The sequence below is a fragment of the Alligator sinensis genome, unplaced genomic scaffold, assembly GCF_000455745.1.
Source record: "Alligator sinensis unplaced genomic scaffold, ASM45574v1 scaffold746_1, whole genome shotgun sequence".
NCBI lineage: Eukaryota > Metazoa > Chordata > Crocodylia > Alligatoridae > Alligator > Alligator sinensis.
In genome coordinates this window covers 1,104,287-1,121,556 of record NW_005841959.1, presented here as the reverse complement: position 1 = coordinate 1,121,556, position 17,270 = coordinate 1,104,287, and the positions used below count along the sequence as shown (strand labels likewise).

Below are 17,270 nucleotides of genomic sequence, written 5' to 3'. Positions count from 1 at the left end.
TAGAATCAATCTGCAGGTAAAACTGTTATTTGGTCAGTTTTCCCTGATGAATACCAGAAGCGAAACTCTTTTCCCTTTGCCCTCCCCTCTGCATTCCTCTTGTCAAGAAGGTAGAAAGCAGCAGATATCAGACTGATCATCTGGGTTAACTAAACCTCTGTGGCATCAAGGTAAAATACTGAGGAAAATTCTTTCTGATCTCTGTTCTGGAAAATGAACCTGCTCAAGAGTTGCCTCGGGAGCTCAACATAATGACAGATTTCTTTGCTTGCAACTCTAGGTGATAAATTTCAGCCTAAAGAAGGACAAACGTTTGAGGAAAATTGTAAATTGAGCAAGGTTTTTGGAAATGGAATTGTGGAGTTAAATCCTAGAGGAATTGATCTCTTTGTAGTCACATTATTATAACTATTTAGATGTGTGTTACTTTAATCAGGACTTTTCCAAGTTTATTACTTTTGCCTGTGAACATAAGTGAATTTATGGCCTTTGGAATCTAAAGTTGCTCTGTTTCAAAGGCCAGAAGCAATTTTAAAAACTTAATTGCATATTCTGCATTAGTACTGCAAAGGATGAGGTTGACATTTGGTTAATGTTTGAGGACTTGTGAGTAATCAGATGACATTTTTAAACACCAGCTGTGACATGCATCTTTTATACTCTGTAAATCTTGCCTCTGGTGTGTATTCTTGTCAGTGCAATGTTATTATAATTAGGTTGCTGTTTCATCCTGAGAAGCTCTCTCCTTGTACAGGTGCCTTTGTATTTTTGAGAGGAGAAAGACCCTATACAAAAAAGAAGCATTGACCAAAATGGTAATATCAACTTCAAATTACTAAGACAGTTTTTGTTCAGGAAGACCTTATTGTGCTGAATCATAGATCATTTGGCATGAAGCATCTTTACACTGATACTCAGCTGCATGTTTACGATCACCTATTTTTTGGAAAGGTCACTTGTGTAAGAGTTGAGTTTTCTATCTTTATGCCAGCTATTATGCTAACTATTTCTTCCCTGTAATACTATAGCCTTGCTATTGCATCAGCGAGCAAGGATGGAGAGATTAGCAAAAGAACTGAAGTTTGAGAAAGAGGAGCTTGAGCGACTGAAAGCTGAAGTTAATGGTATGGAGCATGATCTGATTCAGAGGCGACTTAGAAGAGTAAGCTGTACAACCTCAATCCCAACAGTAAGCAGTTTGTGCTACTATCTAGTACTTTAAGAAAAAAATGAGTCATATTTTTGGGGCATCTTTTAGGAACATAGAGAAACCTATATATGCCTGCTTTCTTTTTTTTTTCTTTTGCTCCACAGCAATGGTTGCTTTCAAAACATTGTGCGAGCACATTTGAAAATAAGGTCTAATCAGGAAACCTGTTTTGGCATACATGGAGCTTGCTGTGCAGGCCCCACAACAATTGTTAAAAACTAATTTCAGTAAGCTGGGCTACTCTCACTGTTTGGAATATAGCTGTACTCCTAAACTACTTCCTTCCACTTCCTACCTGTGGAAAATCTAAGGTTATTTAAGGCAAAACTTGTGCCCTCTATTTTAACTGGGTGCACTTGGGTATGCTAAGGCTTGTTGCTAAGTTATACCAATCAATTTAGCTTTACCCATTATTAATCACTGCTATTAGACATGGGTAACTTTTTAGTATAGAAAGGGCCAACATCCACACTCAATTATGCAAATGTCACATTGGAAAAGTTGTTTCCTTACTTAAGACTATCAGTTCTCTGCAGCAGGGGTGTTAGCCCAACTTATATTGGGCTGTAAGTTTTTCTGTGATATCAGATCTCCCTGAAGTGGAAAAAAATGTTACTTGTGACTTTATACAGAAGTGAAAATGGTAATATGGTTAACACAAACTTCAAGTGAAATTCTGAGCTTGATATAAAACTGGATTCACTGATTTCACTGGAGTCATCCTTGGTTTAACTAAGAACAGAATTTGCTTCATTCAAAGATACTAAAGGCAATATGCAGCTGAATGTGTAATATAGTGCAGGCATCCTTTGCATCTAAGTACTTCCATCATAAGTTTGTTTCTGTCATTGTCTTTTTAAAAGCTTGAGCACACCTGATCATTTTAACTAACTAGAATTTGTTCTAGTCCCTACTCATTCCCTAAATGCCCCATGCACAGTCCATTAAAACAGTCATTAAACATTCTTGTTCTCATTCAGGTTCAGGTTCAATTATACCCACATATGGTGACCCTGCCTGTTCCCTGATAACATTATTAAAAACTGTATAAGATTGTTGCATCTGTGCTGGAGTTGATGCTCACTTTTCCACAATTGCTATTTTGGGTCCTCTCTTACTAGCCGGAGGAAATGACCAGATTGAGAAGCCTGAACAGACAGCTCCAGATAAATGTTGACTGTACATTGAAAGAAGTTGACCTCCTTCAGTCGAGAGGTATAGACTTGGTTATTATTTGTAAAATGTAAGTTTAATACAGTTTGTGTGACTAGTAGCTTGGGATTTTTCTTTTCAACTAAAACTGGATTTTACTGTTACCAAGTCATTACTTCAGAATGAATGATACCTCTTATCTTCCCCTCCCTTTCCCCAGTTACGAACTAGTTAGATGATTTTTTATGTCAATAAAGCTTGCTAATAAAAATATTAAATATTGCCCACATTTAAATAAATTAATATTTGGAATTTGTAGCTAAAAAGAGCTTTGTCAAGACAATCAAGTAGCAGATGCATATACTCAGATAATGCTTCTGAATCAAAGTGTTCAACTTCGTAATATATTTATAGCTTTTTGTTGTAAACATGTCTCCTGAGAGAAGTAAACATGCGTCTGCTATTACTTTTTGTGACACTGGTAGTAAATAAATTGCTGCATCTGTAATCTCACTGTGTCACAGCTGCCACTTTAAAGCTTTGAACACACTTGCTGTATTCACATTTTGCTAACATGTGGGCCAGCTTTCCAAGGTAACAAAAAGACCATGGCAACTAATAATCTAAGAAGTTTAAGAATACTTTGTTTTATAATCATAGGTATATCAAGAAAGTATCACCAACTAAAAACAGCATCTTTAAATAACATTTCTTTGTTGGGATTGGGGATCAGTCTCAATCGTGTCCATTAAATCAGGGTGTCAAACATGGCCTGCAGACTGGATCTGGCCCATGGAGCCCCACTGGACAGCACCTGTGCTGTCCTGGGACTGATCAGACCCACACAGGGCTTGTCTTCTGGCTAGATCTAGCCTACAGACCCTGCCTTCTCCCCCAGCATGCTTGATCCAGTACCTGGTCTGTGACTCGCAGTGGCTAGAACAAGCGCCACATGCACTGTAGTCCTACTGGAGTGGCAGCAGTTCTGCACACAACACCACTCTCGCTGCACAACTAGACCTGCTACAGCCAGTGTGGGACTCATGTCACATGGTACCTATGAGCATGTCATGCAATGCAGATCCATCTGGAGTGGGTACCATGTGTGTCATGCGTCCCAGAGCGGGCACTATGTATGACACTGTTTGGGTAGGGTGGCCTTTGCTCCAGGATCCACACTGCACACTATGCAGGTCCCAAACTAGCTGAACTGGTCACTGAATCAGGTGTGCTGGGTGAGGGGAAGGAGAAAAGGAAGGGGGTTCATGGGCCTGATCCAGCCTGCGGACCAGTTCCACACCACACCACACATCTGACCCACACTTTAAATCTCTCAGATGTCATGCCATTATTGTTGTTATATGTACATAAACTACCTGGCAGACATCTGCATGCTGATGTGTAAAAATCTGAGACCATTAAAGGAGCATCAGTCTGTTAAAGGAAATAAAACCTTGACATAAAACTTTCACTTCAAGGTCCTGGATTCTTTCTGTACTGCTGTTCTTCCTTAAGCGCACGCTCAAAACCCCTGAAAGAGAATTTCAGTACCACTGAAATTCTTACAAAGATTAAATTTGGAGCTGGTATATTGGCACCTGCAGTGGTGGAAGTGCGACTGGAACTTGATTTTCTGTGCGAAGGAAACTTCTGTGGTTTTATCACAAAGTTGTATTATGTTGAATTCTATGCTTTTAAAGGTCAAGGGCTAATTTGACTGTGTTGGGTTTTTGCTAGCTGCTTGAGTACTTCAAACCTGACCTGTAAAAATAGACTAAAAGTTCACGGCCTAGAAATTTCCTCTAATGGAGAAACAGTCTTAGGAAACATACAGAGCACAGTGAAACAGATTCCTGAAGTGTTCAGGTGACTCTTATTCTCTGTGGGGGCTGTGATCTCATTTTGTAACTGAGCATACTTAAGACAAGTTGATTATCAGAATATGGAATTTGACATGCAACAATCTCTACCAAAACACTTGCAATCTCTTTTAGCCACAAAATTAAGTCTGTGAGCCAGGTCCAAAGTCTGAGAATATGGGAAAAGAAAGACCAATCAGCAACTTTATACAACCTACTTAAAGGGAGGTGTTGCTCTCCCTTACCTTGGGGGTCTTCAAGAGGAGACTGGGCAAGCACCTAGCTGGGGTCGTCTGACCCCAGTGCTCTTTCCTGCCTAGGGCAGGGGGTCGGACTCAATGACCTACTGAGGCCCCTTCTGACCCTAATATCTATGAATCTGTAAACAAATAAAATGAATTAGTCAATTGTATTCTTGCAGAATGGAGAACAGAGCAAGAAAAAAAATCAAAAGCAATGAAAAATGTACAGCGAAACTGCAGTGAATAAATGAAATTGTAGAAAGAATAGAAACTGCCTATGGTTTCATATCAAGCAGGGCACAAAGAGAACCTATACAGAGATGGGGGCTAATCGCTACTGAAATCCAAGATCACTTTAATCTGCCTTTTTAATCCAGGGTATGGAAGTAATTCCTTTAATTCTTGCACATGCTTGTATTAGAATTCATTTGTCTTTGTAAAACACAACTAACCTACTGGAATTTCAATTACATTTTGAAATTAGAGCAGTGGAAGAGATGATAAAGTTTAATCTAAAGCAAGTAAAGCAAAAAATCAGGAGGCTAGACCAAAAGGTCAGAGGAAGTATTGAAACTTTATATGACAAAACAAGTTAACTATTGAAGTATACCTTTCAGGAGTCCACATGTGGAAAGGACATGTATAATAAAGCCTTACATTTAGAACATTAGTACAGTACTGTTACCAAGGTAATTTTAGGTCTGCTTATCTAGATTAATTTTCCTTTTAGTCAAAGACCTCAATTTAACCAAAATTCTTTAACTACATTACTGCCTCTCATTTATCTTCATTTTGCTTCTAGAAATTTTTGGGCATTATTTTTAGACCTGAATTTATTATCACTGCTTTGCACAAAATACTGTAGCTTTATTGATCAATATAGTTACAGAGAGTAGCATAATTTCCAGATTTGTTAAGCAGTCTGCTACAATTTCTTCCATAAAGTAAGATGTTTCAAAAGTAAAAGAGAGCAATAGGATGGTATGTATATAAGTCAGGAAAATATGGAGGGAGAAAAAGTTAAGTCAATATGCAAGCATCTGTAAACTCTAATATTTCTTCTAACTGCTCCTCTATTTCTCTTAACAGGGAACTTTGATCCAAAAGCCACAAGTAACTTTTATGATAATATAGAGCCTGGTCCTGTTGTGCCACCAAAGCCATGTAAAAAAGGTGAGTTGTCAAATAAGCACCAAGGATGGCAATAATATGCATCTGTCTGTTTTGTGAGACAATAGCACATTGCTGAATAAGACCTCAGCAAGGTTTCACTTTCAGAATGAGAGTTCCCTTCAGTAATAATATTACTGAAATTATTTCAGCGCAGTCCGTACTAGCAGGAAACACGTTACTTTATTTATACATTTTATAAGCTGTGCCATTAAAATATTTAAACAGGTTTACCTTGATACAGCAGCAGCAATTCTGGCGATACTGTGTTTGCAGAGTAGTGTAGTAGTTACTATGAAGATCTATGGCTTTTGTGGGTTGTTTATTTATAGATAAGGCTCCTCAATCCATATTTACACTTTTAAAAGGTGAGTGTTTTCTAGAAATACTGAACATTTGTATTTTGCATGGTTTTCTCAAACTTTCAGTTGATAATATGAATTAATTTAGATCCCGTTTTAAAGAACTTATTACAGCATAGGGGTGCACCAATAAAGATTTTTTTGGGCCGGTACCGATGGATGATTATTAACAAGCCATGTTGGCCAATATCAATCCAATTGCTGCTATGTAAGCCCAGCACCTTGGAGAGCATCGTCTGGCTGGTAAATCTGTTGGGGGGAAAGGGGCGGGGAGAGAGGGAAAAAGTGTGGGGGTGGGGGACAGATCAAGGCCCCCGTGGTGAGGGAGGGAGTGGGGCTGAGGCAGGGACAGGCACTGCCCAACTGGGGCAGGGCACAGATGCAAGTGGCTCATTCAGGGGATGGGAAGAGGGTCGGCTCCTGTCACTGCACGCACCCCCAGGGAACGACCGGGGGGTAGGAAATGTGCCCCCTGGATATGTGCACAGGATGAAGGTGAGTTGCCTCGGCAGGCTGGGACCAGGGGACATGCCTGGCTCTTCTGGGCGGGGGCTTGGGTCAGGACTGCACTCCGGGCAGGTGGCAGCGGCGCTGTGAGGCGAGTGTTGGGTAGGCTATAGCAAATTTTGGGGCAAGGAAGTTTGGCATCTGGGGCAAAGCACACAGCGGCAGCCTGCCCTTGCCCCACACACAGATCCGGGCAACACACTCCCCCCATGCCTCGCCTGGGGGTGCGTGCAGTGGCCAGAGCCACCCATGTCCCCTGGGCAAGCTGCTCGTGGCTCCCTTGCGCACCCCGCCCTGCTCCTGGCTGGGTAGCACCTGCCCCTGTGCTAGCCCCACTTCCTCCCTCACTGCAGGGCCCCCCATCTGCCTCCCCCCACCCCTTTGTCCCAACAGACTTACCGGCCGGCACTGGTCTCCACACTGATGGGCTGTGTTCCTGGCCGCATGCATACTGCGGCTGTGCACATGCACATGGCATTTATCAGTAAAGTTATCAGCCAAAAAAGCCAATTGCTGATAATGTCAATTTTCCTTTTACGGATGCTGATATGATATGGACTGATGTATCGTGCACCCCAATTAGAGTGCATTCTTATCACTTTCAATAGGAGTAGATGATTTGGGGAAGGGAGTTGGGAACACGAAGTAGAGGATGGTGAGCATTAGAATATGGCAGTCAGATATTTTTTTTTAACAGAGGTACACCTATATTTCACTGTCTTTGTCCTGGTGCCTTCCAGCAGAGCAGTACAGGGCAATGGCTTCACAAGCTTTAGTGTTCTTGAAAGGTAGGTCAATATGAAAAGAGAGATGTAGGTACTGATCAGCATTTGTTTTTTTAAATCCTTTTGTTCTTTATTGAAAAAGTTGCATATAGAAATTACAGCTAAAGTAAGATGAGGGGCCTGATCTGGCAGTTGTGATACTGTTGCAGCATGGCTAATCCATGCCAACAGCATTATGTTTAGCCCAATCACAGCAACTACTATTGTTTTCATTGATGTCCATCATACTCGGAACAGTTTGGGCTTGTGACTACAGCAATAGCTCTAGCAGGTAGTTGGCTGCTAGGAAGAAGTTAGGTGCCATAGGTCAGTAGGTGGGCATCAAGCCTAAGGGCATGACCCAGAGACTAAAAACTAGGAAGCAAGTAAGATAAGTAAACAGCATCAGGATTCCAGGAGGCCAGATAGAGACAGTCAATCAGGAATTAGGGTAAGGAGATGTGATTTTCTTCCAAGTCACATAGATGCAGAGGTAAAGTTCAGGGATGCTATGGCAATATAGGCAATGGAGGATCTGTATGGAGGAATCTTCCTCTATACAGCATTGTCACAACTTCTCTAGTGTGGGGTTCCACTTTGCTAAGGGCCACAGAAGACTTAATTTAGTTTGTGAATAACCTCATTCCCTCCTTTAAGCGCATGTGTAAAGACACCCAAAGGATGCTGACAGTGAAAGGCTGGTATCAGAGTGCTCAGATTGGAACCTGTGGAACAGACAGGTATCCCTTAGTGTAGAGGTCAACCTTTTGCCACCAGGGACCAGAGTTTGCAGCAGGTGCATATCAAGGATCCCCCAGAGAGCCCAACCTGTGTTTGCTTACCCTCACTGCAGCCAGTCCCTCTGTTGTGAGTGTAAGCACAGGCATGACAGAGCAGCAGGAGGGCTACAGAGGAAATGGGTGGCTCAGCACAGCTGCATGCTGCTGGATCCCATATACCAAGCAGGTTACCAACACCTGTTTGAATGTAGGTTGCCAGCTCCTGCTTCAGTGGTTTTTGGCACATTTTTATTTTATTTTAGTTCTTGACTTATCTTGAAATAATTATTCTCAAATGGTAAAATTAGCTGCAATGTAAAAATATGTATCTGCCTCTGAAGCATTCTACAGTGGACAGCCAGGGTACTGAACAAAGCACACCATTAGGTAAATATCATTATGAATTCGCCATCATCTTTAATAAGGAATATGAACGAGAAATTACTGGCAACTGTTTAAATGACACTTGCTAAAGTAATGGAAATACACTGGCATGTGAATGGGGAGCTGTTTGAAAGTACAGGTTATATTAACAAATTCTGATTGCTAGTACATCTTCTTTGAAAACATTCTTCAAGGAAGAAAAATCGGGCTTTTGAAAGATCATTTTCCAGCTTGTGAGGTTAATATTTTTCGGTTTAATGTTCTGAAATAATCACCAGGTCTATAATTAAATAGAAAGGAGGCAGTAGAAAGGAGAACTATTAAATGCTTTGTAAATGATAGTTAACTCAGATGCTGCTAGTTGCTAGTAGTGAATTCAGGAACAAGACAAGAGGGACACATGTACAATGAGCTCTGAGCTCACTGCCTGATCAGTGTTGGCTCCTTCCAGGGCTCTGTGGAGCAATTAGCTCTGAGGTAACCAGCTTATCAAGTCAGGGTCTGGCTGAAACCTCTTCTCTTGCATGGCTGTGGAGCCCATGGGGTAAATGCTTCTGCTCTTCACCCTTTTCTTCTCTTCCCCTCCCTGCTGAATTGAGGGGAATGAGCAGTAAGGCTGTGTGAAGATTCGCTTGCTAATTCAATTCGGAGGAGATTTAGCCCTATTTGGCAGCCGAATATCCGAATCGAATCGAATCGGGAGACCAATAAAACGGTCTGAATTGATCCAAAGCCTCCGAATCGATTCGGAGGTGATTCGGGCAGTCCCCGCTTGCTGCCGCAGGGAGCTGGACCCGCAATCCATGCCAGTAAGTAGGGAGTGGAGGGGAAGGGCTGGAGGAGGGTGGAGGGAACCCCTGCCTGTTCCCTGTGCCCCCTGACCCCCGCCCCATGGCTGCCCCGCTGGGCCCCAGCATATCCGGGAACTTAAAAAAAAAAAAAAAAAAAATGGCCAGCACTCAATGGCTGCTGTAGTGGCCATCGGGGCCTCTGGGGCTTGTGGCAGAGCACCCCTATACAGTGCAGGGGAGTGTGGGGCACCAGGGATGGCCCCCCTTCCCCCCCCCCAGCCTTGAAGGAGCCAATGAGTGCAGGGCTTTTTTTTTCCTTTTCTTAAAAAGCCGGGACGCTGGGGCCAGGCAGGGCAGCCATTGACGGGGCTGGGAGAGCAGGCAGGGGATGGGGCCTGTTTGATTCAGAGATTTGGCCGATTCAGCAGCGGACGAATCTCCGATTCAAATTTGGCCAAATTGATTCAGGACAGTGATTCGAATCACTGAATCGAATTGCTGTTCCCTGAATCAGCCGAATCTGAAGTGAATACTAGCCACTTCGCGTGGGCCTAATGAGCAGCTGTAGCTGTGCTCGTCCTCTGGTCTGTGGATCTGTGCAAAAGCAGGGCTCTGGTTAGACCCCTCAATGAAAGCTTACGTGCGATACAATGAAAGTAGGGTGTGACCCCACTGCTGCACCCCTTCTGGATATGCCTGCTAGTTGATAACATCTCTTCAAAATAATAATAATAGGAAAAGGTATATAAATACTAATAAACCATTTAATTCAAAACATAGTAAGTAATATTAGATACAGTTTCAGCAAATTAATCACTTATTGACCATCAGGGCAAAGGAATGTTGCAAATATCTGCATAGCCTCCTTCATGCTATTGTACCTAAAATATTTATGAAAAAGAACTTATCCGAATACCACATTGCTTCCTTTCAGGATCTTTTGGCAGGAAGCAAGGGGGTGGTCTTTGCTGAATTGGGGAAATTGTCTACATTAGTATGTTCATATTGAAAAGGGAAGTTTGTGACAGACTTTAATTCTATGCATCTTTTCTGAAGAAACATTTTCAAAGTGACTTTGCAGGTAAAATGTTCATGGAAAATGGAAAGCTTGGGAGGGTGACTGGCGCATTTAAACCAATGCATACTAAACTCTCAAGAGGGTTATAGAAGAATGTTCCTGACAAGCATTTTGAAATTTCAACTGTAACCGTACCAATAACCAAATAATAGTAGCAACCACTGTTATATAGCAACATTCTATGATTCTATATAGGTGCAGGAATAGAGCTTTTATTATTTATAGTGAAAATGGAAAAATATATATATTATGCTTTCAAATGTAATATGCAGCTTTTTAGTAATATTTCCAGATTCATGTTAATATAGCATATTTATTATTAATATTACCATTTAGTAATATAATCTTAGATCATTCTTATTTAATAAAGGCTTTATTTGAAAAATGACCTGACTTTTTTTCTGTAGAGCATCAAACCAGCTCCAAACAAATGCCACGGACTCAGCCAAGAGATGAAGACTTTGAAGGGGCTCCATGGAACTGTGATAGCTGCACATTTTTGAACCACCCAGCTCTAAACCGCTGTGAGCAATGTGAAATGCCGCGGTACACCTGAAATTCAGAAAGGGGCTGCATTAGGTTGAAAACGGGCTCTTGAGCCAACAGCCGTAAGAGAAGGAAACATGGGGAACCTTTCAGTGCCTGCCAGGCCTTTGCCAACCAACTATTTTCAAATTGGAAAAGGGGACATACACATGAATCTCTTTCCATTCATGCCACACTAAGGAATAATTGGGGAGGGGAGGATATTTTTTTCTTATCCCGTTGTGGTGAGCAAGGCAGAAAAGATCCCCTAACCCAGAGAAGGATTCACTCCGAAGAATGTACACAGAGGCAGAAAGCTGCTACTGTTTTTTTCCTGTGGCTCTAGTTATTGCTCAGTGACCCTCACTTTATTTTTTATTTTTTTAAATTTTTTTAAGTTCAGACCTATAAGTCACAGTGTGAAATGTTACAGGTATCCAGAAAAACTGAAGAGCCAGGGCTGATTTGCCTGGCCACAGCTAACTGGAAACAAAGGCTCCCTGTGCTTCTAGATTGTAAACTACTGAAAAAGGAAGACGGGAAAATGCAACCATACATTTTGCAACACACAGAAAACAAAGAGAAGGGTATTTGTAATTGCTGCTTTTTTCAGGGTAATTTAAATCTACACAAAACGTGCTGTTTTGAATTGTGATTTAGGTGAGTAAATGAGGAATTACATTACCTTACGAAAGTACAATCAGAGGTGATTTTACAATCCCTTTTGCTTGTACAGTGCTCACCAACCTGTGTCAACACTGGTAATTAACTAAGAACTAATTCTATCATATTACAGATGAAAATACTGCTGCATGATTTCATTAGGCCATTGTGTTTTAAAGCTAAAAGTAAAGTATGCTTTTATATACAACGTTCTTCTGAGACTGTGCTCTGTAGCAGTGCAGTGAACGTATGCCAAATGCAGAACTATTCCAAATTCTGTTTGGAAGACTTGAGCTCAGCCATGGATATGTATGAGAAGTGTTTGCGCCCTGTTACTTAGGCCTTTTCAGCTTCCAATTTTGTGAAGAATTCATGTTTACAGCACAGAAGGTACTTTATGCCCCAAACCTGAGTTAGCTGAAAAACAATTAATCAATATTAGCTCTTCAATAAAGGTTTCTTTGCACATTTGTTTGTAAACCAGCCTGTATAAAATAGCAGATGCCAGACCTCAAAAATTTGCACACGGCATTTTTTTTTTAATTTTGGTCAGGAAATGTTTGCAATCAAGTGAAGAATACAGAATATTTGCAAACTAAAAATCCTACTGGTACTTTTATGCACATGAATACTGTATCAATAAGGTGATGTTCAATTTGTTTGAATGCTTCAGGTTGGTGTAATAAAGTACTCAATTGTGAAATCAAAACTTTTTGGTTTGGGCAGCTGAATGATGATGATAAATTGTGTGACTGAATTAGGGTAGGTTTTGTACTGGTCAAAGCTGGTGCAGTGCGTTTGAATTTTTTTCACCAGAACTTTGTTACTTAAAGCTGAATACTTTCACAGCATTTGAGGGGAAGTATTTCTTATATTGACCATATTGCTATCCTGTTGTCTTCCCTCCCTCCAATTTTTAAAGTTAACAGTACAAAACTGTGATCTTGTGACTCATGTCAGGAACTTGTATTTTATCTGGTATGATATTGAAATATGTTCCTGAACTCTTCAGATCTTAAGCATAATCTTTAAATAAGCTATTTAATTGATTGCTAGCAGACTTATTGAAATGTGTAGCATTGATAAGCAGAATTAAGTCAAAGGCATCAGAATTAAAATGTTCTTTTTATACATTCATAATGGCTTTTTGATGTTCTGTGAAGAACCCAGTGTGTCTGAAAAAGAACCCCACTTTCCAGAGGAGCTTAAAATGCAAGTAAATATTTGTCATTTTGCCTGCATAAATGGATAGTGAGGGTGGGGATTAGGGGGCAGGGAGAAGGATAAACTGAAATATTTTTCTTCCTTGAGAGATGACAATGTCATTACCTGTTTGTATGTTCAGTTACTCAGTACTGATAATTCCATAGTTTTTTGGTATGACGCCTTTGCCTTTGTATGATTTTAGTGTTTTGTTCAGTCCTATTTTTGTTGAATTGTTAACAGTTTTAGTTTATCCTGGGATTATAAAATGATAACAACTAAAAGGACAGTCAGCCAATGAGAGTAGAGGTAACATGCTTGAACAGTTTATGCCAGTTTGTTTTGAAACAGAAAATGCTGCTTTAAAAAAAATGCATGCAGCCCATAAATTCTATGAGCTCTAATAATCACAATTGCATGGTTACTGGTGTAAGGAGACATTCATAGTTTTCGTTAACAAGCACAGGACAACCTGAGAGATGCTTTTGGAAAAGTGGCAGTGCCGTCACATGGGAAGTACAAAAAAATCCTATAGTATTTAATCTTTTCATTACTCTCATTTGTTGGTTGTACAAAGAGTATTAAATATTTCTGTTTGTTCTTTTACTCGGAAAGGTCCATGCTCAAACATTAATAGTAAAACCTTTGTGGTACTTGAATATCTTTAGTTTGTGAGAACACAGATTGTGTTTGAAATCTTAGATCATGCATTTTTCCTTTTAAAAGCAGGTGACACCTCTTGTGCCCCAACTGAACTGTAGTTTATGCCAAAAAGGTTGGTTTGTGTAATATTTATTTAATGCACATAAAACCCTAATGTCAGCTGGCATATAAAATGCACTGTATTGTATAAACGTTTTGTGTCTGTATGTGTGGATGGTGGGGTGCTGATGCTGTTGTGTTGAGTTTATGCACTAGTATTTTTTTGTTTTGTTTTTTAATAACTGAACTTTCTCTCAGCTGTGCTAATAGATGGTACAGTTGGTAACCAATGTGGACATTAGGTATTCAGAATAGATGAACAACAAAATCAAATTAACTTTTTATAAAAGCTTATTTTCTATTTTGTAGGTTGTTAAGATGATTTCCCTTAAATTGGAGAAATACTACTGTAGTTCTTAAAAGTTTTTGTTAGAATGCGGCTTGTGGAAAATATTTCAAAATGTAGTAAACCAAAAGAAATCCTTAACTTGGGTATGCTTCTAATTTGATGTAATTATCAACTTTTGCTTGTTTGAGAGAGGAAGAAGGGGGCTAAGAAGTAAATGATAATGCTTTGTAAGATATAGTCTTAGAACAGAATGAATTGTGTGCGTGACTCTGGTGGGGGATGTGTGAGTATGTGTTATCTCTTGAGATGGGAGGTATGATGAGAAAGTGTAATAATTTTTAAAGAGCTGGTCTCAGTCTTAGTACTTCCTGAAGGTAACATGCTACTAAATCGTGTTTTCTTTAATGTTTTTTTCTTTCAGTTACTGTATCTGTCTGAGTTACACGTCTCGCATTTTGACTTTATAATGGCAACAGAGTTTTACACTGATTGATTGTAAAATCTTTTGGAATTGAATTTAGGAATATTTAAGAGTTGAAATTGGGATCGCAAAAAATAAAGAATATTTTTAAAAAACTTAGAATGTGAGAATATTAAATATGTTTAAAAATGAAATTATGTTCATATCAAGCCTTTTTTTAAATTTAGTGGTATACCCTAGAATGTGAAAATGGCTTTCATAGTAAGAGGTGAAAGGTTGGGTTCATAGATACTTCAACAGCTTTTTTGGCACTGTCAAACTTATATGGTCTGCTCCTACAGTGAATCTCCAATCCCCATAATGAAAGAAAGGAGAAAAAAATGTAGTCAGTACTGCCTCTGCATGCTACACCTATTTTATTTTCTTCCAAAATGTTAACTTTAAATAAAGTTGGCCATAATTGCAGTTTACCATATTTTTTTAGTTTGGGGCATTTTCGTTGCTATTTATGTCCATAAATATTAATGCAATTTTTTAATTTGTTTGAATAATCAGAGGTCAGTGGAGTTAATGCAATATTATCATTTTAGATTCTCAAGACCTTGAAATGATTTTTTTTTTAACTGTGTTCTTGAAAATTTATTTATTTATGGTGGTACCCATGTATCTGATTCATATTTCCTGCTGTGTGAAACCGTTACGTTTTCTCATTAAAACAAGACATGATCTTGTTAAATCCTGTATATATGGTGTCTCTACATTTTAGATTTGTGTATGCTGTGAATGAACTTACTACTAAAAAATAAAATTGTACAAAGGCATTAAGAGGTATGCATGGTACCTCCAGAAAGTGCATACTCAAAGAGTTGCAGATTCCTGCAAAAATAAATGAATAAACTAAGAAAACATCACATCCTGCATCTGTTCTCGTGTGTAGTAGAAGACATTTATGAAAGATTGTGTTTTCTTGGTTTGACACTCAGCTGTTTTTAAGTGTAATCTTTATAACACACGTATTGGTCATCAATGTATTTCCTTCTGAGTGACTGCTCTGTGTTGAGCTTGGGCTCCAAATCCAATTGGATCTCCAGGGGGTGGACCGTTAGAGTATCTGGAGCCCCTTCATGGGCATAGGTGCCCTGTGTAGATTAGACTGCAGAATTGGTACCTTAACATCATTTGTAAATTTTGTAAAATCTTCTCCTTTTCTGTTCTGTTCTGTTCTTTTCTTTTTGCAAGTCAGTTTTATGACCATAACAGCTGTCATCCTCTTGATTTAAACAAAGGTGTCCTCTCCTACTTGGTTCCACATAGCATTACATTTGTTTACTACAAAGGCAAAGAGCCTTCATTATCTAACCAAAAAGAAGCATTTTGGATGGTAGTACAGGTTTCCCCTGCCAACCACGGTTTTGAGTAACCGTGCTTAATATTCTATATACCGTTTTGGCTACCACGGTATACACTTTTGAGTAACCATGGTTTTCTGTGGCCGCACATCAGCCCACCACCTGCCATTTTTCCCATAAGCCTTTTGTCTTGCCAACCATGGTTTTACTAGCCACGGGAACTTTCAGAAACCTAACCCCAGTGGTTGGCGAGGGAAACCTGTACAGAATTTGAACTATATGAACCAGAATTTAGCTAGATACTTTTGTAAATGGAACTTGTAATTATTTTGTATCAATTTTCCATAATCACTTCAAAATTGAATATTCTACTAAATTATATTCCTCATGTTGACATAGTATTTCAATCATTAAATGTAATTTAGTTTACCCCATTCAGTACAATTTTTGTTTCAAGCTTGTTTTGTCAGTAAAAGTATGTAAATAATTAGTTTTACGAAGTTTTCACCAATTTTATTTTTATACAAATTTCAGGAAGTGTTTTATATTCCAGAGAAAGATCTGATTTAATTTTTAATTCACTGAAGTACTTTGTTGAAAGATATTAAAATAAAATTTATTACACCAAAGGGGTAGGAGAACAAGAACTACTGTTAACAGATGTTGTTCAGAACAACACCTTTAATTATTACAATTATGAGATTTTTCCCCAAAGGCTTAAATGAGAAAGTTTAGATTGAATTGTATATAAACGTTCCTGTTTTCTTAAGAAAGACTTTTGACAGTATTGTATTACTGTACAAAGTGCTTTCTGTAGCGCCTGGTTTTGTATACTCTAAAGCTTAAAGAATTGTCCTGTGGTGTGGTAGATTTTATGAGAATGAATGTCTTTATTTCTTTTAGATTTTCAGTATGATGTGTGGCACCAGGTGAGTATTTGTTTTAATTATAGCTTCTTCGAGTAAATGTATTGGGAGGAATAGACAGTGATGTAATCACATTTTCAATTCCTGAGGTGATTTGTAAGTAATGACATGCTGATATCTAGTGAATATAAAGACAAAGACAAAAATTAGTCCCAGAGTCTTTGTCCACTTTGCAAACAGCTCTTGTTCCTCGGTGGTGCCTTTTGTACTTCCAGATACACGCTTCTTCCCCTTGGCTTCCGGTCCCATATCCCTATTCAGTGTCTCAAGATTTCCTTATAGGCTTTCATTCTCTTTACATGGGTCATTCCTTCACTTCTGGTATACTAAATATCTATTTCTTGAAGTTCCTTTTCAAGAAAGGAACTAGGTTTGTTTTTAAACAGGTGAATTTGTAAGGTTTGCTAAATTCTTATGTCACGTTGTTTTCAGGAAAGTAAGGGTAGGTCAAGTCATCAACAGAGTTTCCCTTCAGAAAAGGAGATGATTTGTTGGGGGTTTTTGCAAAAAAATTTGCCAACATAAAAATATGTCCATAACAGATTTCTACTGTGTACATCAGCTAATTAAGTTTCTTTGCAAGGGGCCAGCATTCCAGGAAGTTCCTCTATCTGGAAATACACAGGCCCATCTTCAAGTGTTTCTTTTAACATAGGTTAAGCACAATTCATTATTCCCATGACATAAAATTGGTGCATACCCCTTTTTTAGGTTTACTGGTGGGGGGAGGGGCAAATTTTCAATGTACACAACTTAAGAGCTAAATGCAGCTTGTTCAAAGGGGGTGCTGTATAATTTTAATACCATCACAACATAGTTTTTTATTTAATAAAA

General features: G+C 39.2%; 1 protein-coding gene across 7 annotated transcripts in view; it reads left to right on the top strand.

The window, feature by feature from the left end:
* Positions 1-17,270, top strand: part of TAB3 (TGF-beta activated kinase 1 (MAP3K7) binding protein 3) — a 94,880-nt gene that overhangs the window by 59,635 nt on the left and 17,975 nt on the right. Inside the window, exons 5-11 of one of the 7 annotated variants that reach the window (XR_003093282.1) lie at positions 1,029-1,189; positions 2,332-2,425; positions 5,553-5,636; positions 10,706-10,822; positions 12,650-12,698; positions 13,419-13,464; positions 14,162-15,842. Coding sequence is in view for 5 of the 7 variants with exons in the window: in XM_006020579.3 (XP_006020641.1) it covers positions 1,029-1,189; positions 2,332-2,425; positions 5,553-5,636; positions 10,706-10,854 (488 nt within the window). In the remaining 2 variants the exon portion in view is untranslated. Of the gene's footprint in view, positions 1-1,028; positions 1,190-2,331; positions 2,426-5,552; positions 5,637-10,705; positions 15,847-16,413; positions 16,440-17,270 lie in introns of those variants that run through there. The other 6 variants (XM_025200206.1, XR_003093281.1, XM_014518485.2 and 3 more) reach the window with 6 other exon arrangements.